This window comes from Sander vitreus, chromosome 9 (assembly GCF_031162955.1).
Source record: "Sander vitreus isolate 19-12246 chromosome 9, sanVit1, whole genome shotgun sequence".
NCBI classification, from domain to species: domain Eukaryota; kingdom Metazoa; phylum Chordata; class Actinopteri; order Perciformes; family Percidae; genus Sander; species Sander vitreus.
Genome location: NC_135863.1, coordinates 22,315,842 through 22,337,390, shown reverse-complemented (window position 1 = coordinate 22,337,390; position 21,549 = coordinate 22,315,842). Strand labels below are relative to the sequence as shown.

At 41.7% G+C, this 21,549-nt stretch overlaps 1 protein-coding gene across 1 annotated transcript in view; it reads right to left on the bottom strand.

The window, feature by feature from the left end:
* Window positions 1–2,583: 2,583 nt before the first annotated feature.
* Window positions 2,584–21,549, bottom strand: part of ncanb (neurocan b) — a 124,993-nt gene continuing 106,027 nt past the window's right edge. Inside the window, exons 11-15 of the mRNA XM_078259302.1 lie at window positions 20,300–20,458; window positions 16,516–16,598; window positions 15,962–16,106; window positions 4,026–4,208; window positions 2,584–2,719 (exon numbers count right to left, since the gene is read on the bottom strand). Coding sequence (XP_078115428.1) covers window positions 2,589–2,719; window positions 4,026–4,208; window positions 15,962–16,106; window positions 16,516–16,598; window positions 20,300–20,458 — 701 coding nt within the window. The 3' untranslated portion in view covers window positions 2,584–2,588. The remainder of the gene's footprint in view (window positions 2,720–4,025; window positions 4,209–15,961; window positions 16,107–16,515; window positions 16,599–20,299; window positions 20,459–21,549) is intronic.

Below are 21,549 nucleotides of genomic sequence, written 5' to 3'. Positions count from 1 at the left end.
GATCATGCTTTAGTGTTATTTTTTATAATATGGGTGAAAGGCTGCTAAAAAAACAGCCTGAAAAAAAATCGGGTTGAAGTGAATTTATTATTTTAAAACAGCGAAAGCGAAAAAGAATGTCGAGTGGATATAATCCCAGAAGCTCCAACCTCAAGTGCTGGCTTTAAAAAACACCAATTTACGCGGCAGTAAAATTGGAGGAAAAGAGAGCAAAGCGCTCGTTCTATCCGTCTCAATCCCCTCTTTAAAGCAGGACAAGCGGGAGGAGCGAACACAGGTGTGAGCAGCTGTGAGACTCAGTCTGCCCCAGAAATGGGAAGCTTTAATCTCTACTGACCCTCTCTATCATCATCCTCTGGGACCTCAGCCACTGTCAACATCCTCAATCATAAACACACGCACGCACGCACACACTCGCACGCACGCACACGCACACGCACACCCACACAAACGAGAGATCTCAGCATCTATGTGTCTTCAGCCTTACATTCATCCTGATTCCCTGTGTACACACCTTTCATTGATCCATCAGTCATCAACATTAGTCTCTGCTAGTTTTCATACCTGTTTCCCAACTCACCCTGGCCTCTCTCCTCTTATTTAATCTTTTCATTCACTCTCATCGCTCCCTTCAGCAGTTGTTTTCAGCCAAATAAATTGTGATGAACTGAATGTATGCTACCTGCCCTGCACAGTTAGCAAATAGCTGGTTAAAGGGCCAGATATTTAACTGATGAGTGAATACTGGACCTACATTTGTTAGGTGTCATGACACCAAGTGAATGCTAATGTTGCTCCATATCTGCTGGATGTGTAAAGAGGCATCTGTTTGCTAACATGTTAGCCATAACAGCTAACAGCTGCCAATGTTGTGGGGTACAAAGTGGCCAAAGAAATCAATTATTGCAAGTCTTAAAATAATAATAATAATTTTTTTTTAAAATAATCTACCATTGGGATAACATAAATCTTGTTTTAAGAACAACATGTCCTCATATATGAGCAACAAAGTCAAATGACCAATTTGGCAATGGCAAATGTATTACTTCCATTTTTGCTATTGGGATGCTAAGATGCTATGAGTAATAATTCTTTTATTTTGATTATTTATTATAAAGGTCATTATTGAACAAACCACCAATGTTGTTGTTTTCTTCAAGAATTATACTTTTATTCTTTATACTAATACAGTACAGGGATCTGTCCTATTTGAATATAATGACTATCTTCCTAGAAAAAATCCTAACACAATGGAAAAGCATGAAAACAAGTATTAAGTGAATTGCAGAATCAGTTTTGTTTTAGGAAAAGGTTTTAAAAGGCTGAAAGTAAAATTTTGAGATTTCTTTTTAATGACATGTTTTTTGTGTAGTTGTCATGTCTTGTGCTTGCTGTGACACATGAGGTTGCTACTGGATAGATATAACGTGCTCTGTCTCTCTCTGCATCTGTCGTGCCAGGCTGACGGCATCATTTCTCCTCATCAAACCCAAGACGTAAAAACTCTGTTAATGAGTGAGAGGAACTTCGCCCTGCTGCGTCGCCTTCATTAATGCCCAGAACACATTCTTACAGCCACACAAACTGTAAGAAGAGGCAAAGCAAACGTGGGATTGCTGAGCTGAGTTGAGACAAACTGACATCAAAGGCTCTGATTAACCCTGGAAAATGACAGGGATGGATGTCTGACACAACAAGAGCTGCTTGAGATTGTTTTGACACTCCTGAAAAGTGACTGATGTGTAATGTTGTGTGATGAAACTGAATTAAGATGTGTTTTCCATTTTCCTCTGGGGGTGTAGCATCTGATCTAAAGTAACTGTCCCACACTGACGACAAGATACGATACGCTAACAATCAAATCATTCAATTACAACTGCCTCGGATTGAAAGAAAAATCAATTTAAGCTGTTTCAGAATAACTCGCCTTAAGTCAAGTACAATGTCTTACAAAGAGCAAACCAAAAGCAGCAGGGTGAAGAAATAAATACTGAGTATTTGTAAAAAATAATATGTGTTCAACAGACAGAAGGCTCAAAGTCAACAACACGGATGTCTTCCTCAAATCGTCTGATTTTGATACGGTGTTTTCAGTGATGTCGTCCCTATTTATAGTTTGTACTAAACTGCTTCCCTCCGAAGAATGTTCGGTGTGGATCTCAAAGGTATTTTTCATTATTTTTTTTCCCTTCAAAAACAGGTCAGCGTAGCCCCATGTTTCAGGTCATCATTCGCTCGGAGGGAGAGTAACTGGGTCGAGTTAGAGGATAGGTGGGAGTTAAGATGAGAAAGGAAAACAGAGAAAAGGAAAGTAAAAAGAGTACAAAGGGATCTGTTATTGTCCCGGCGACACCTGGCAGCACTTTGGCAGGCCTCGGAGTTGACTATGATACAGGCTGACTCGGGGAGCCAGGGAGTGGAGCGTAGGGCAGGGCAGTGCAGTGCAGAGAGTGGGCTTGGGCAGAGAGTTCTGAGTTGCAAGGTGGGAAGTAGTGTTTGGGGAGAGGGGGGCGAGAGGAAGGGACGACAGGGAGACAGGCAAACCGCAGTTGGCAGCAGAGGAGAAAAAGGAAAGGACGTGGGTTGGTTCAGACGTGGGCGTGGTTGTGGCCCCGTTCTCCTCCGTGGTGCCCTCTCTCTCTGTGGCCGTGCCTCTTGTGCTTCCTGCGCTCCCTCCTGCCCTGGTGGTGGTGGCGCCGGTAGCGGTGGGCTCGTCGGGCTGGCGAAGCAAACAGAGCGGGATAGGGAGACAGTGAGATAGGAAGAGATAGGTGAGATAGGAAAGGCCAGGTGATGTAATTAAAGTAGTGAGTCAGAAAGAGTGGGAAAAAAAAAACGATGTAAGAGGGAGATAAATCACTGACATCAGAAGCATCAGAAGCATTCGCAAGGAGGTGAGAGCAGGTAAGGGACGAGGGAAAAGGGATTTTTTAAAAAACAGCTCTCTGCAGAAGGGTTAGCTGTTTCCACCACACTGAGGGAATCTGTTTGATCTGACATTCAGTAGACTGGGTGCCCGTAGCAAGAGCACACTAAACTAGTCACCCACTCACAGCCTCAGTATAAGCTCGCTCCTGGGGTGTACTACCAAATTAGGTTGCTCTGTCCCTTTCTGGATTTTGCCAACAAAGACATGTCATCTGCAATGAATAATAACGACAGCATAACTCTGGGCCATAAAAAACAACTCTGTGTAAAGATAAAGAAAAAGAAAGGAAAATTATTCTTTATCACTTTCACCAGAAGCTACATTATTTCAGTATTTCATCATTACTGTCACATTGTGAGCTGAGTGAAATGAAATACAAGGGACAGTTTGTTGAATATTTATATACATCTCTGAATAAGCAAGATTATTACGCAGAAAAGTTGGGACATTTATTCTGTCAACTCAGTCATAGTCGGAGTGAGTCCTTTTAAAATGATTGTAGATAATAATAAATAATAAAGTTTATTTTAAGGCTCAAAGGATGATCTCCTTTGTGTGAACGTTGCATAATGAAAGATTGATTTTAGATGCTAAATTGCGCTAAAATAAGAGGTGGCTTCAAAAGTGATCATTTCACTCAAACGCTCCATGAGAATGAATATGAAAATACTTGCTGCACTAAAAATGTCATATTTCAGTCCGGTTGAACATTTTTAGTTTTTAGCACACATCCTTTGTATTTAATAAAACGGTCAAAAGGTTGCAAATCATTTGTTTTGAAAAGTCTAAAAAAGAAAGAAAGTGTAAAGCACTTCAAAGGAGACCCTACCACTTCTAAGTAAGCCCAGGGGGTTTCATTCATACGGCAACTACAGTAATCTTTTTGCTTGCAGTTATTAATAATGAGAGCAGGGATGGTGAGCCTGAATGTGCATGGTGACAGCACGTCCTGAGGGCAGTTAATGAAGGTGGTTCGTCTTACGGACCTATACATGCATGCTAAAAATGTGTAATGTCCTAACAAATGGAAATACTGCTTTAAGTCTTGCTGTCTGCCCTCCCACTCTGTGTGAAAACACTGTTGTGTAAAACTCACATTTTATGCAGATGATTTTAGGCCGGTCCCATTTGCCGTTGGCACGACACTTAGCAGTGGGCACGTGGCGCTGCAGGAAGCCGTCGGCGCACTGGTAGCGTGCGACAGAGTGGATGTCATAGTGGGAACGTTTCCGACCAATCAGGAAGGCATTATCCACCGTGGGTGGGGCCCCGCAAAGCACTGGAGGGGAAAGAAAAGAGACGGCACAGAATATTAATCAGATCGTCCACTTCTGTTTATCTTCATATCCTCCTGTGTGATAAATATATATTCAATAATAATGACTACAACCTGAGTTCACCTTATCAGAGTGCATGATTTAAACAGTTAATTAAATGTCTCTACTGGTTTCTGCATTCAGTGTGTATCCTGACTTCTGATTTGAAGGCACACAACTCTTAGAAAACCACTTACAGCACTAACATGAAAATGTGGATGTAGTATCTTGCAGGACAGTCGGTCTGTCCAAGTCTCTGAGTGAGTGGGCGGCTGTCAAACAGTGAGTGATTCAGACAGAAAGAAGTAGAATCCGAAAAATGTTTACACAAGCTGAGATGGAAAGAGGACTGACACTCCGGTCAGAGACTGACAGGATGGACAAGCCTCAAACAACTTCAGAGGTATTTTAAGTCTCCTGTCAGAGGGTGCCAGTCTCTCCCGTGGTGGAGGCAGCGGAGTCCCTACATGGCAGATCTGCCTCTCAACAAAAGCCTCTTTCCGACCAAGTAGTTACAGGAATGTAGTTATAGGAACAGTCCACTTCTAAACAGTTCTACTAACTACTCTCCCCCAAAACTTTTTTTCCATTTGCATTCACACTGGCCAAGTGGCCATAGGAACTGACCTTTTGTTATTATACACAGCCATCTAACCACCACTATGCAGAAAAGGGAAAAGACCGTGCCCTGAAGTAGGAGCTGAAAGAGTTACAGGAACTGTGGCCAGAGGAACTTAATAATCCCCAAATTGGTCCAGTTGTAACACGAGAAAAAAAGGGTTCTAGGAACATTATGTTCTAGGAACTGCAAAAATCCCTCCGGTCGGAAAGCAGCTATAATGTCCATTCCCTATTAGTTCCTGCTGAAACGGCTGGAGTATTCACAGAAAAGACACTAGAGTCTGACATCATAATTACACGGAAAATAAGCTTCTTTATATTTTTTCTTTTTTTATCTTCTAAATGATACTGATCTTCTAAATGTGTATCATATCGATTTTAATATTTATGAGATCTAAAACAAGTCACAGCCTGAACTCCATTCAGAGAGAAAACTACTATAGGAGCTGACTAAGGCCACGTCCACGCGTACCAAAACGATCTTTTTTTTATCCGTCTTCCCTGGATTCGTTTCAAGAATAGTTACGTCCAAACCGATACATTTCTAAATGACTCAATGCGCTACTTCATATTCCAGGCCTATAGGCGGCGCTGTTTCTGCTACAGAAAAAACAGAGAAGAGGAGCATCGTCACTTCCACTTCTCATCATAACATGACTAGCTAGACTAATGTTCTCTTAATACATCCATGGACTATAATAACTTTCACCATTGCTCATTTTATAAAGGCCTCCGCAAGAAAACGTGTCTTTGTTTACATTGTATAATGTGCTGTTGGATTGCTTTTTATTTTGCAATTCTGTCTGCCATCGGACATGATTGCAATGCGCTAGCTGGCAGAGCTAACGTTAGCGTGCTAACGTTAGCTCTGCTAGCTCTACTTCCACTTTATAAACAGATAACCATAGCAGCTAACGTTAACGTAATGTAGCTGCTTTAGCGATATTTAATGTTAGCTACATAACGTTAGCAATATAGCTTGTGTAGAATCCAGGACCGGCAGAGCAGAGGGAAGTGTCAGAGAGCAGAGACAAACTATTTAGCTAGATGAAGTGAGCTGGTTTGACCATTGAGATGGGATATGCTCGCTTAGCTTCACCGCAGTGAGTGAAGTCGTGTGTGGCCGTGCACTAGAGGTCGAGGGGTGTGGCGATGACATCATTGATACAGACGTATTCATATTCGCCATCCAAACGAAGCCAAAAGAGAGCCGTTTTCGAATTTTTTCACCCTGGGACCCGGTTTCAAAAAAGTGCGTTTTCAGGCAGTGTGTTTACTGGATCCGTGTGGACGAGGGGCCCAAACGATGCAAAACGTTCGTTTGCATCAAAAAGCGTCTCCGTGTGGATGGCCCCTAAGGTTGTGAAAGTTTGTTTGAGGTGAAAAAAACGTCCACGCTGCCACAATCAAACATACCTATTTTGCCACCACCAGTAACTACAGTTCCATTGATTCCATCCTTGAATGTGATTTACAAACTTCCGTTCTAAAAGCGGTAATAAGAGGACATAATCTGCCATCAGAAAATGTTGACAAACCCTGTTCATTCCCTCGTCCTTGTCCTAATACCTCTTAAATTCTTAACAAGGGAAAGAAATGTCATTAACTCTGATGAAAGGTTTAATGCCACATTTACAGTTTAATGTGTTATGGATGGAAGGGGCAAAAAGCACTTTGCTTCTCACTAGAGACAATCACACACTCAACACAAATGGAAGGCTGAAAGGTAGTTTTCCATTAGCCCTAACCTATGTACACTGTTGAATGATTTCTCACAGCAAAGCAAGCAAGGTCAGAATGTATTGAAGTATGGATAAAACGCTTTAAGACAGAAAAGGCCTTTTGTAGAATAAAACCTGAATAGTGGGTCTGCTACCGAGAGAGGAACTAGATTTCTTAGAAAAATTTACTTTTCAAAAATACTCCAACGCTGCTTCTCAATATTTTAAGCAGTGACTTAAACCGTTGAGTGTGGATTTTTGTTAAACCACTGATTGTTTGAGACTAAACATTCAGCCACTCCTGGTATCTGCATGTGTCTGATAGCAGATGAGTCACACACACTGTCAGAACAAGCATTTTGGTTACATGATGAGATTATAGAAACTATGTATATACTGTAATATCTACACCCTCTCCTGCTGTGGGTTGCTTTTTGTGTACAGGCCAATTTTGAAAATTCAGACTAAGTACCCAATGCACTCAAGACGGTGGCTATAGTTAATGCAGCAATAATCAATATTTTTATATCAATAATGAACCACATGTAATGTGAAATCTGTCAAATAATACAGCTGGAGAGAGTGGAGTAAGGTTACTAAGTCTGTGACTTGCAAAGCTGAGAGAAAGTAAACCATTAAAATATGCCATCTTAGAAAGCAAGCAGCAAAAATATGTTCATTTAAAGTGTGTCTGGATTATAACTTGGAAAAAGAACAAAGGTAGAAGTTTAAAAGGTAGAAATGGGGAAGTGTGGGTGAAGAGATGGAAAATGAAGGAGATGAAGAAGAAAGACTAGAGCTGAAGAGAAGAGGGGATTTAATTGTGCAGAGGAAAAAGGAGAGGACATTCTAAAGGTCCCATGGCATGAAAATGTCACTTCATGAGTTTTTTTTAACATTAATGTGAGTTCCCCCAGCCTGCCTATGGTCCCCCAGTGGCTAGAAATGGTGTTAGGTGTAAACCGAGCCCTGGGTATCCTGCTCTGCCTTTGAGAAAATGAAAGCTCAGATGGGCTGATCTGGAATCTCCTCCTTATGACTTCATAAAGAGGAAGGTTACCTCCCCTTTCTCTGCTTTGCCCACCCAGAGAATTTGGCCTGCCCATGAGAAAGAGAGAGACATTATGGCTTGAAAACAAGCGAAGCATGGCAGTTGGTCAAGGCCACACCCCCACCCTCCACCTTGCCCCCCCCCCTCTCCTCCTCAATAGCATTTAAAGCTACAGACACAGAAATGGCACATACTAAGGAAAGTTCATTGTGGGACTGGCTCTAGTGGCTGTAATTCTGCACCAAGGCTGAATTTCGGGAAAGAGACTTCAGATACAGTATTAGGGGACCACTAAGGCCTATATAAAAGAGACTTCAGATACAGTATTAGGGGACCACTAAGGCCTATATAAAAGAGACTTCAGATACAGTATTAGGGGACCACTAAGGCCTATATAAAAGCATCCAAAAAGCAGCATGTCATAGGACCTTTAAAAGTTTTCTTAGCATAGTACGGTCTGTAGCCAAATTAAAAATCTAGAATGAAGAGTACAAATTACTGCATGTATGTACATATGGCATAGGTGTTATAGTTTCCAGCATCTGATTTTAATTTTAGTGTAGCCGACATTAGAAGCTAAGAAGTTACTCCTGCATGCAGGCGTGTGTGTGCTTTAGCTGCATACTTGAAAGCAGCATGTATCTAGAGGTATTTTCTGTGGCTGTGTGCCTGTGTCTGTGCTGCAGGGGGGGAGTCAGTGGGAGTTGGTGGCATGGGGAGAGCTGCAGACAGTTAGATGCTGGATCCTCTCAGCACTCTGCCATGGCCTCAAAGCATCCGCACACCTACTGGCAGTACTGTTAGAATGAATCAGAGAGACGTGAAAGTGTGTGTGCATTCTCACTGAAATACTTCTGGGAGCAAAGTCTCCCTTGGAAACAGTAGATGTGGATTCTTATTTATTAAATAACAAACTGCAGGAGTTGTTTGTGTGGATGTTTGCTGAGGTACCACTGACAGCCCAGACCACCTGACAGATAGAAAGGCAGACAATGGTGATGTTTTGGATCACTATACAGTACCATGCAGTACAAAATACTTAGAATGCAATATGCCATATACTATGGTGTGTCTTTACCTTCTGAAGTATATCTGCAAACAAGGGATAAAACTGCAACAAGTTGTATTATGTTGTAAAATATAGGACTAGAGAGAAAGGCAAAAATGATATTGAAGATTTCTACAAACTTTATTGAAATCACAGAGCAAACTAACGCTCTTTTCACAGCACATATTTTAAATGGGTTTAAACAAAAAAAATGACCGAAAGAACGAGATCCAGGGTACAAGCTGCCGAAATGGGTTTCCGCAGGAGGGTGGCTGGCGTCTCCCTTGGAGATAGGGTGAGAAGCTCAGTCAGCTGTGAGGAACTCAGAGTAGAGCCACTGCTCCTTCGCGTCGAAAGGAGCCAGTTGAGGTGGTTCGGGCATCTGGTAATGATGCTCCCTGGGCGCCTCCCTAGTGAGGTGTTCCAGGCACGTCCAGCTGGGAGGAGGCCTCGGGGGAGACCCAGGACTACGTGGAGGGATTATATCTCCACCCTGGCCTGGGAACGCCTCGGGATCCCCCAGTCAAAAAACATTATTTTTCTTAGACTGTCTGAATATACCTGTCTGAAATGCTCCATTTTAGCGCCTGTCTCTTTAAGCCCCCCTCCCAAAAAGCCCAGTCTGCTTGGATTGGTCAGCATTTCTGGATCTATGTAATGAATCAAAACCTTTACAGAGAATGTTTTGTCAAAGATTTATGCGAGCCAGTGAGCAGTGTAGTGTGGTGAGAGAGAGCAGCTCCTTGGAGGTCTTCTGGCTCGTGGACTTCTGCTGTGTCCCTGCACACACCTCCCTGAGGAGGACGTAACTATCTGTAGCAGCGATGTCTACAAAATGACAAGACAGGGTCCCTGTGGGGGAAGTTTGTGGCTGCTCAGGTGGGGTTGGTGAAGCAGACCTTCATCTCCTCCTTCCTTCTCTTCCTGTCTGTGACCGGACAGATTCATCTTCAGCAATAAACACAAATCAACATAAGGATTAATATTATATAGGGAATATAGCATATATACTAACATATATATGTTAGTATATATTCATTTTGACAGCCCTGATAGATATATATATACGCAAATTCCTTTTAATGGCACACATTTTTTTGACGCTCGATGCGTTCTGTCATTTGGGCCTTGGTCCGCTCCGTAGTTTGGGAATTCAGGAAGCGATGCAGCAATAACGTGTGGATGGCTAGCAGAAACCGTAAAGTGCTCCGTGATAACATCCAGGGGAAATCCACCATCCGCCGTCTGGCTCGCTACGGCGGAGGGAAGTGCATCTCCGGTCTGATCTAAGAGGAGACCCGTGCTGTGCTGAAGGTGTTCCTGGAGAACGTGATACGTAATTCCGTCACCTAATACCGAGCACGCCAAAAGGAAGGCAGTTACTGCCATGGATGTGGTGTATGCTTTGAAGAGGCAGGGCCGCACCCTGTACGGCTTCAGAAGGTTAAACCTGATCACAAAATCACAAAAAAAAAAACTCTTTTAAAAGCCACGCCCTTAATCTAAAGAAAGACTTCCCGTTCTAAATAACAGGCTTTATTACTCACTTAACCTCCTAGCACAGAAATGGATAATGTAAAGGGTCTTTTGAATGGCAGGTTCAGTTTCAAAGCCCTTCCAGATGGTTTTCTCGAGAAGACTGAAGTACGCCAAGTCTCAAATACCACTTGAGCTTTCAAAAGTACATTTTAATTAAGAAATGTGTGATTAATTTGCAATCAATCACGAGTTAACTATAGACAATCATGCGAATAATCGTGATTATGATCGATTGACAGCCCTAATATACAGGTGCTGGTCATATAATTAGAATATCATGAAAAAGTTGATTTATTTCAGTAATTCCATTCAAAAAGTGAAACTTATATAATGTATACATTCATTCCACACAGACTGATATATTGTGTGATAAGTGTTTATTTCTTTTAATTTTGATGATTATAACTGAACTAATGAAAACCCCAAATTCAGTATCTCAGAAAATTTGAATATTGTGAAAAGGTTCAATATTGAAGACACCTGGTGCCACACTCTAATCAGATAATTAACTCAAAACACCTGCAAAGGCCTTTAAATGGTCTCTCAGTCTAGTTCTGTAGGCTACACAATCATGGAGAAGACTGCTGACTGGACAGCTGTCCAAAAGACGACCATTGACACCTTCTGCACAAGGAGGGCAAGACACAAAAGGTCATTACTGAAGAGGCTGGCTGTTCACAGAGCTCTGTGTCCAAGCACATTAATAGAGAGGCGAAGGGAAGGAAAAGATGTGGTAGAAAAAAGTGTACAAGCAATAGGTAGAACCGCACCCTGGAGAGGATTGTGAAACAAAACCCATTCAAAAATGTGGGGGAGATTCACAAAGAGTGGACTGCAGCTGGAGTCAGTGCTTCAAGAACCACCACACACAGACGTATGCAAGACATGGTTTCAGCTGTCGCATTCCTTGTGTCAAGCCACTCCTGAACAAGACACAGCGTCAGAAGCGTCTCGCCTGGGCTAAAGACAAAAAGGACTGGACTGCTGCTGAGTGGTCCAAAGTTACTTTCTCTGATGAAAGTAAATTTTGCATTTCCTTTGGAAATCAAGGTCCCAGAGTCTGGAGGAAGAGAGGAGAGGCACAGAATCCACATTGCTTGAAGTCCAGTGTAAAGTTTCCACAGTCAGTGATGGTTTGGGGTGCCATGTCATCTGCTGGTGTTGGTCCACTGTGTTTTCTGAGGTCCAGGGTCAACGCAGCCGTCTACCAGGAAGTTTTAGAGCACTTCATGCTTCCTGCTGCTGACCAACTTTATGGAGATGCAGATTTCATTTTCCAACAGGACTTGGCACCTGCACACAGTGCCAAAGCTACCAGTACCTGGTTTAAGGACCATGGTATCCCTGTTCTTAACTGGCCAGCAAACTCGCCTGACCTTAACCCTATAGAAAATCGATGGGGTATTGTGAAGAGGATGATGCGCCAGACCCAACAATGCAGAAGAGCTGAAGGCCACTATCAGAGCAACCTGGGCTCTCATAACACCTGAGCAGTGCCACAGACTGATCGACTCCATGCCACGCCGCATTGCTGCAGTAATTCAGGCAAAAGGAGCCCCAACTAAGTACTGAGTGCTGTACATGCTCATACTTTTCATGTTCATACTTTTCAGTTGGCCAACATTTCTAAAAATCTAATATATTCGAAAGTAATATTCTAATTTTCGGAGATACTGAATTTGGGATTTTCATTAGTTGTCAGTTATAATCATCACAATTAAAAGAAATGAACATTTGAAATATATCACTCTGTGTGTGATGAATGAATATAATATACACATTTCAGTTTTTGAATGGAATTACAGACATAAATCAACTTTTTCATGATATTCTAATTATATGACCAGCACCTGTATATCCTGTAAATGCGTTGTGCCTCAATTAAACACGGGAGGAGTGTGTGCACTATTTCAGCACAAACACTCCCCTGTGGTTTCCTCACACACAGGTGAACCGGTCTTTTCTCTCAGTCAGTTCTGAACTAAAATGTAAATTGCTTGTGCATTGTGGGATTGTGCACCACACCAGCTAAAGCTCCCTGTAAACACACACACACACACACACACACACACACACACACACACACACACACACACACACACACACACTGCAAACATGCACGCTAGCTGGTTGGGTAATTCATATAGAAATAATAATTGTTTTCCCCCTTTTTCTTTCAAAGTACATTACACCAATGGCAATTTTACTCGACATGTGTATCTAGCAATGATTACATTACACACCAGTGGACACATCAACTGCTTAAGGCACTGACAGCAGCCTATCATCTCCCAAAGCACTCTGAGAGCGCGCTGAGTATGTCATGCAGAATTAGATTTCCTGTCTCCGTACATACTAACCCATCCAAAATAATGGAACAATTTCATAATACTTACATGTCCTGTTGTGGGCAATTTCCCTCTCGTCCTCGCTGGAAGAGCTCAGAGGAAGAAGAATATGCGACTTTCTCATGCTATTGCATCCCATTAAATCTAATTTGTTTGTATTCATCCTTCCTTATACAAGGATGATCCGGCAATGAAATACTGCTTCTAAATGTACTAACTACTCTATTTAAATCTACAAAATGTGTTCATCAATATAACCACCCAAGATAAAAAGCTCTCCCTTTATATTTTCTTATTTGGGAAGATTCTGTATTCTGAATGGCTTACAGTATAGTGTTAACGTGATGTTTTAAATATCTGAAAACATTTGAAGACAAAACCACAGCTGTTAGTCTACATTTTCTGCATCTTTATGCAGATATTAAGCTGGCTAGGTAGCTCAAGGTAAAGACTTTTTGCAGGAAATCAGCAGGTTTAACAAGGTTCAATATATGATGTGTGATTCAACATTATGGGCTTGTGTGAGTGGGTTGTAAAAATAATATGTGTGATGAATCTGGCTCTCTTTTATCTGACCATCTTCTCATCAGATGACAGTCTCACCTTGTTTCAGTTATATGTCAAAACTATCGTCACCATCTGCATGACACATCACCCTGACTGGGCTCACATGCTGCTGTTATCGCTCCATCAAACCCAGGGCTTGCTGGTGAACAGACAAACAGATCCCATGAGCTGTGAGCAGTAGAAAGCGGGGCAGAGAATACTCAGCATGGAGTTGACAAACTCCACTTATAAGACAAGACATTACATGGGGTTACTGAGAGTGAAAAAAGAGGCTGGCGGGGAGGCGCGGAGAAGATGAGAAGATGAAAAGACGCCGGTGATTGTAACTGACTGATTAAGGTCAGAGGTGGGCTAGACGCTGGGGACTTGTGACAGTGTGTATCAGAGGTGGTGCAACACCTTGTTTGTGAGGGAAATACCTTTCCTTTCATGCAAGGACAGAACTTGGTGTTTCAGGAGATGTGCTGTGCCTGAGGCTTTAGAAGTACGCTCTCTACGCTTCTGGCCTCTGATGACAAACCATCTGTTAAAGCACAATGATTTGCTTAAATTAACATAATGACCATCAGTAAGGCCTTAAGGGCTTTTATGTTAAGGCTCATCTAATATTCAGTGATAAAGAGGGACGATTAGGGAAGCTATTTCATTAGTTCTACAAGTATAGGTTAAACACACCCAGTAGGGGCAACTCCATAGCTTTGGGGTTAAGATGACAACAATGTTGACAATGAACCAAAATGTCAGAAATTTCTCTCCTTCCCCAAATACTTTAAACCTACCCAGTAAAAGATTAATTTTAATAGCTGACTATTACCGTCATCTACTGTCAATATCTATGTACAGAGCAAAATGGTATTATTTGGATAATCCCACATTTATCAAAGTAAAAATTACATTTAAAGTGCTCATATTATGCTTTTTGGCTTTTCCCCTTTCCTTTATTGTGTTAATATCTTTTTATAGGTTTACAAAGTGAAAAAGCCCAAAGTCCACCCCAAAGGGACTTACCATCTCCAACAGAAAACACTGTTCACAAACTGCTCCAAACAGCTCTATTGTAGTCCAGCCTTTACTTCCGTGATGAACATGCGTCACTTTGTAACACACGTTATAATGCTCGCCTAGCTGCTAGCGTGGCACTCCTTCATACTCTGCTTCTGACTGGCTAGTAGTCCTTACCTCGGTACTGCGCATGTGCGACTCCCAACAAAGAGGAATATATTAATATATATATATAGTATATATATATATATATATATATATATATATTATATTATATGAAGAATGCTTTATAAGTTTGGAATCAAAACGTTCTTTGCTGAAAGTGAAGAATAACAACAAATACCGAGCAACCTTGCACCTACTTACAGCGAAGTGTAGGAGTAACCTTTAAGAGCAGCTCTCAAGTGATCACGTTTAATGAAGTGTATGCTCAGTGTAGTGATGTTATATCTGGAACAAATCGCTGTTTTGGAATGACTCTTAAAAAGGAAAAAGTGCAAAACAGACAAACAGCAAACGGGGGCGTTTAACAAAGTTGTTTAATTATTACACTAAAAAAGCTAAGGGAGAGCTTGTGGTACATAGCGAACTCGCAGAGGAAAAATAGATTGCAAATAAAATGAATCCAAACTTTTTCTTGGTTTTTGAACCCCTGATAAATGCAATAAAATCCCATCCTATTAAATATTCAAATCTTCTGCAAATAGGTGGCTAAAAGTACCAGATTCTTAATTACACATATTGCTTCAGCTAACATATTGCACATCATGACCAATGATGTTTTGTACAACCACTCCAAACCATGTCTCAAAAAATGTGTGTGCACCACCTGTGATCTATGATATTTAGCTTTTATTCTTTAGCTTGTGAGTGAAGGATTTTTACATCCACACGCCTACAGCTAAAACCGAACGGCCACCAGTGGCTTCTTGTGTCCCAGTATTTCTCTTAACCTGCCTCTTCTTATCGGTCATAAGCCTGACCTGTATGCAAATGTGTGGCAAAAATAGGTTTTAATAGGCTCTCAGTGGAGTATGTGGTGGCTTAACTTGAGCAGCTGCAACAGGGGACGGGAAGCGGCGGTATCGGCGTATGTAGGAACTTAACACACCAATAAGTTTGCTCACCTCGTTTTGCTGGGTTTAAGTCTCCCGAACATGAAGCAGAAAGTACATTGTGCCTCAAGATGCACTTCACCTTAGTAAAACAGAACATTTGGCAGAGGAAATGGAAATGTGGTATGAGAAGTATGTGGAGAACTTTTAAAGTCGTGCTGGCGGATGATGAGAGATGGAAGAAAGAGCGCTGGTGAGCAGTAATGAGTGTGAATCTGAAGTACACGGACTGATTGAAGAGTTTCGGTGCTAATCTCTTCCGCTGCACAGAGATGAGTTTAATGTTAAGTATGACATAGCCAGGATGTTCCCCTGAAGGTACATGTGCTGCTTCACATGAAACGGTTTTAAGAATATTTAGTCATCTTTCTTCACTTTCTATGATTCTTTATAGGATTTCCGACTTAAGATTTGACAGCACAGTGAGCTTGTTTCTCCTTGGCCAATTTTCTCCATCTCACTCTACCTTCTTCTGTCCAACATTTCACCGTCTCACTCTTTAAATCCGATGTCTTCAAGCAAGCCTCTTCCTTTTTTTCAGTGTTCCTCTTTTACATCCTGTTATTTTCTGCCTCCTTACCTCTCTGTAAGTCATCTTAATCACCTGTTGAAGTTGCAGCGTATGCCACTCTCTCCTCTCCTCTCCTCTCCTCTCCTCTCCTCTCCTCTCCTCTCCTCTCTTGTCCTGTCCTCATGGTTCTCACCTGTCCCCTTCTTGCAGACGTAGGGCAGGTTGTAGTTGCAGGGCACGTCATTCCATTTGCCATTCTCATGAGCAATCATAACCACGCAGTCTTCTCCTCCAGCGAAGAAGTTGTCCGGCTGGTTTTCACGCCAGTTCTCATATTGCTGCAACACATGCACAGAAAAACACAAACAGATGTGTGTCTTTTTAAAACTCCAATTAAACTTACTTTTCTTGGCATGAGACAACGTCTACTTTTACACCCAATAATCAATTATGCGCGGAACATTATTTTTCATGTTCTCCTTTTGACGTTGTGATGTTTCTGTATGTAACGATGGAAAATGAGAATACAACTCTTAATGGCACACAAAAGTGCATCCTGTGCATGCTGAAGATCTACTGTCATTATCAGTAGATAAAGCTGTACTGCAAAAGCAAACTGCGGTTCAGGATGTTTCCAGCTGCGATACTGAGCATCCAAATGTACTGTATATAGTTTCTCTAGGGCCTTAAACTCCACTGGGATCGACAGCTGACTAAGTGACGAAGCAGACACAGCTGGTTCCTCACCAGGTCCATCTTGTCAGTCCACTGAAAGTCGTCCTCCACTGTACGATCATTTAACCCGATCCAGGTGTTGTCATGGCTTAGACCTGAGCAGGAGGTAACAGAGGAAATGAATACAGAGAAAGAAAACAAGCATGGACATCCAGTACACAAACAACAGACCAAGTAATAGCAGCTAAAAACATAATACAAACAGAAGAAGTATGGGTCTGGAAACTTTGTATAAATGTGAATTAACACATTCTCTAGCACAATCTCAACAAAAAGAAAGTGTCTTTCACAGAGATATTAGTCAGGTTTCCATCCAAATGTAGCCCAAATTTTAACCAAATTTCTAAATAATCGGCAATATTAGGAGCACATTTTGTTTTTATCGATACACTAACATTTTTTCACCTCAGCCAAGTTGACATTTTTTTAAATCTGATATTTCAACTTTTTTGTTTCTCGAATTTACAGCGTTTCCTCTTCGTGTCTTTTTTTAATGTGCAAATTGAAAATGCGTTTAAAATAAGTGAATGGAAACAGTTATTGTTTGGTATTGCAATATATTTCACAATACTGTGTCCAACCATTTTACTGTATATACTGTATACTGCATTTCTCTGTGGGTACGAAAGCAACCATGTCTGGAAAATAAGGGTTTAATTCCCTTTAATGCATTAGAAATGCATGCACTCATGGTGCTAACACATAAATAAATAACTAAATAAAATTATCCGTTACGTAGAATAGGTTGGGTTATAGAGGTTAGCGTTAAAATAAGGATTAAGCTCCAAAAATGCTCCTACACTTCCCAAAATGCTTTTTGAAATTTTATATTAGTCCATCTGTGCGTAGTGAATGCCCACAACTTTTAGATTCCACACCCCCAGTTGGTAACATAGGCATTATCTTATAAAAGCCAAGAGAATAACCCCAGATGACATCAGCCTCCTCCAGAGTCACAGAAAACATTATACTGTTTGCTCAGGTTGAGTACTCCCCATGACTGGTAAACTAATCTTTACTGGACTGTAGATGTAAAATCAGTAAAGTGCTCATTAATGTTACATATTGTGCTGAAGGTTATTTTTCTTTATGCAACAGATGAAGCCTGACTCAGTCCTGGAGCTGAACAGCAGCAGGTACAGCTGAGAGATCTTCTCTCTCTGGCCTCAGCTGAGAGACCAACATTAATGAAGGTATACTGTTTCTGTCTCTGATGCACTGGTGATGAGTTTTTTGTTTGTGTAAAAGGAAATACCACTAATGGTGGTTTGGGTTAATCTCATTTGTGTGTTTTGTGTGTGTGTGTGTGTGTGTGTGTGTGTGTGTGTGTGTGTGGGAGGTGGGGGGGCGCGTCTGTGTGAACAGTTATATAGGCATGTGCATGCACATATGTAATGGAATTTCGATCATGGTGTATCTGCTTAACATCATTACCAGGCCCATTAATCTTTCTAATGGCTCTGATCCCCTTATTGCAGGGGTGGAGACGTCCATTTTCGAGGCAATTAAACACACTTTTTGGTAACTGTGTGCGTGTGAAAAAAAGATGGGTGCAAGATGGATGGCACTGTCCTGGCATCTGTCCTAGACAGAAGGTGGATCCAGTATTACAGGGGATCATACATGTGGCGAAAGGCTGAGAGTGAGGAGATGAAGGCTTATAAGAAAAAATCAATAGCATTTGCAAAATAATTCAGTAGGTGGGTGGACTTTGCTACACATGGCAACCATTGAATTTAACAGTTAAGAGTTATTTGACTGTATTTCAATTGTATTTTTCGAAATACAAGGGTACAGTAGATAAAATCTGCCCATGGCATGTGACAAAATCTTTTTGACACAAAAATCTTAATTAAATCAAGTGCCATTTTTGTCTTTATACTGGTCCTATTTAATCCAGTTTCAACATATTGACACTTGCATTTCCACTTTACAAATGCAGTTACCTCACCCGCTGTGGGGAGTTTTCACCTGTTTCAAGACAAATGACATCCAAAGAAAGAATATGATAGTATATTAAATGTTCTGTCACAGACACTTAGATCAGAGCCTATAGCACTTTTTCATTGCAACAAATGGTGATAAACATTTATTTGGCTGAACAGACTCAGCTCCTGAAGGGATTTTTCAGCGGGGAGCGCAATAAACCCCTTCAAGGACTGTTCAGAGCAGAACCAGGTAGACATTTATCACTGAGTTATGGAATACACATAAGGCAAGAGCTGCCATGGCCAAGTATGGTAATAATAAGGTAGAAGGGTAGATATCCATCAACTGCTAGTAAAAGCAGTGTGTAGCAGGCAGGCAGACAGCAGAGAGATGGTTGAATTATAAAGGCCATCTAATTGCCATTATTTAAACTGAGTGGTGACTTGTTTAAATGTGATTGGTGGCTGTGAGAGTCGCCAGATATTTCTTGAGTTATAGAGTTGGGAACAGCCGCTGGTTCCATAAGTGTTTTTTTAATGACTTTAAATTTCAATTTGAAAGTTTTCTCTTACATCCTAAGCTTTCCTCGAAATAGAAACACCTAGGCTTTAACGGTTTTATAGGTTCATGATCTGGTGATCAGTTCAGATGGTGGAGCTGCTGCAAGTGGCAGTAGCTCAGTCAGTAGGGGGTTGGGAACTGGAGGGTCGCTGGTTCAAGTCCCCATACGGACCAAAGTATGGTGGTGGACAGGTAGCTGTAGAGGTGCCAGTTCTCTTCCTGGGCACTGCCGAGGCGCCTTTCCATGGGCAGCTCCCTCACTCTGACATCTCTCTATTAGTGCATGTATAGGTACTGACCGTGTGTGAAATTCAGACAAGTGTATAATAACAATAGAGTGAAAAACATTGTAATTTCCCCTTGCGGAATTAATAAAGTATACATTATTATTTGATTATATTATTCATTTTTATTATACCCATGAGCCTTAGCTGTTGCTATAGATAAAAAGCTAGTTAGAGGTGCAAGTCAAATTCAAAGATCTCTATAAAAAATTGGTACAGACATGTGCCATGACATAGTCATGTTCCCCACAGAATGAACTGCAATCACTTTGGCGATCCCCTGACTTTTTATCCATCATCAGGTCAAAATGTTATTTGTCCAATAATTTAGTTTAAAAATATAAATAACATTCCCATCAGCCTCAGTTGTAATTTGTGTTTAGTGGTAGTTATCAAATGTTAGCATGCTAAAATGCTAAACAAAGATGGCAAAAATAGTAAACATTGTACCTGCTAAACAACAATGTGTTAGCACAAGGGCGTAGGTTTAGTTCCAACATTGGGGGGGGACACATTGTAACGGGGGGTCTGGGGGTCGTCGCCATAACATTGTGAGCGTCAAACACAAAATTTTTGGTGAATTTTTATGCAACAATTTATGGTGCAAATGTCTTTCTGTGAAGGAAAATTATTATTCTATTGTATTGTTCAAAACTTTCTGCATGTTCAAAACATCTCATGAAGATTGTTATGCCCATCAAGATGTGAAAGTGCTCCAACTAGCAGTTTAATAACATTACAGAAAATGAATAGGGCTTATCTGTCTAACTTAAGATTTCCTGCAGTGTAATCTTTTCACAAACATTTACATAGGCTACACTGTCTGTGCCAATTCTTTCTCCTTAACCTCCGCCCAGCAGCGTAGCACAAAATTCTGGGCACTGTAGAAAGGCATTTTCTATGGGCCCCTCCCCGCATCCACAGCTATTCATTCTAGCATCTTTTTGGGCCCTCCTCACATGCGGGCCCTGGGTACTCAGTCCCCTTTTCCCCCCCAGTCCGACCCCCCTGCCTCCACCCACCTCTGATGAAGTTCTGCTCGGCCAGGCTGTGGATGCTAGCCAGGTGGCCGCTGTGCTCCCTGCAGTCCTTCTCGGCGTCCTCCCAGGTGTGTCTCCGGCTGAAGTACCGGTAGCAGTGGCCGTGGAACTTCCTCCACGTGTGTTCGCAGCCCTCAGTGTCTGCAGGTGTACAGGGGTATTAAGAAAAATAAGGGGGATGTAATTGAAAAAGACAGCGATTAGTGAATGGGAAATCCATATGGGAAGAGAAATGTGTTTTTTTTTTTTATTGTTAAACACCCACAGCAGACAGCAAAAGAATAACAGCATTGCACAGGAACGGAGTAGGAGGAGGATTTATTTTTGTATCCACATACAGCAATTTCCTCTGCTCTAGCAGCAAACAAGATCTACTGTATATATTGCCTCCCCCTCTTCCCCTTTCCCCCTTCATTTCCTTCTTCAGAACGATCTTGCTCTAAGTGCCCTCTGTGACAGCCCTCTCCATCTACATCCCTCTTTGTGTCTTCTTCTCTTTGATTTGACTTGGACTTTTAATCCACAGCAGAGGCAAGCCGGCGGTGAGACAGCTTAGACCAGTGAAAGGGTGTTTTAATCTATTCAAATGACAACAATCCTTAGAAATTGCTTCCAGTGCACAGCGCTCACTTGGTAATTAAGCCCTGTCACAGCCCTGTCAGCACACCAATTCTCACTCCCTCCTTCTCTCCCTTCATCTCTCTCATCTATCGGCCCTCATCTGTCTGGGGGTTAGCAGTATGACTGTGAGCTGTACATTTCAAATGTGATGTGTGTGTGTGTGTGGCTTTCGGTTCCATGCTGGATTGTCTATGTGTGCACAGCTGTGGGCGTGCAAATGTATGTTAACCGGAATATGTGGAAATGTAGGACTGGATGTGGTTCAGGCTTGATCTGTCAGCTAAGCCACCTCCGGTTTCCCCCTCAACCTCACCCCCTTCCTCCCTCCCTCCCTCCCTGCAGTGTGGGGATCAGGGAAGAGGCCTCAGCTTTTCCTCCAACAAATGTGAAGCGACATCAGTAAATTGCGTGGTGCAAATTGGGACGTATGGGTCCCTGTTTAGTATGCAGAGAGATGCAGTTTTTGCCATGAAAAGAAGAGGGTTGAGAGGAGAGGAGTCCATTATGAAAGCCCTTCTAATATAAAATAAGGGCCTTGAAAACCCTCATACTGCATTGAGGAAGTAAGTGCTTTTCATACTGTTAGGCTCTCTTCCATTCATTAAGTTTTT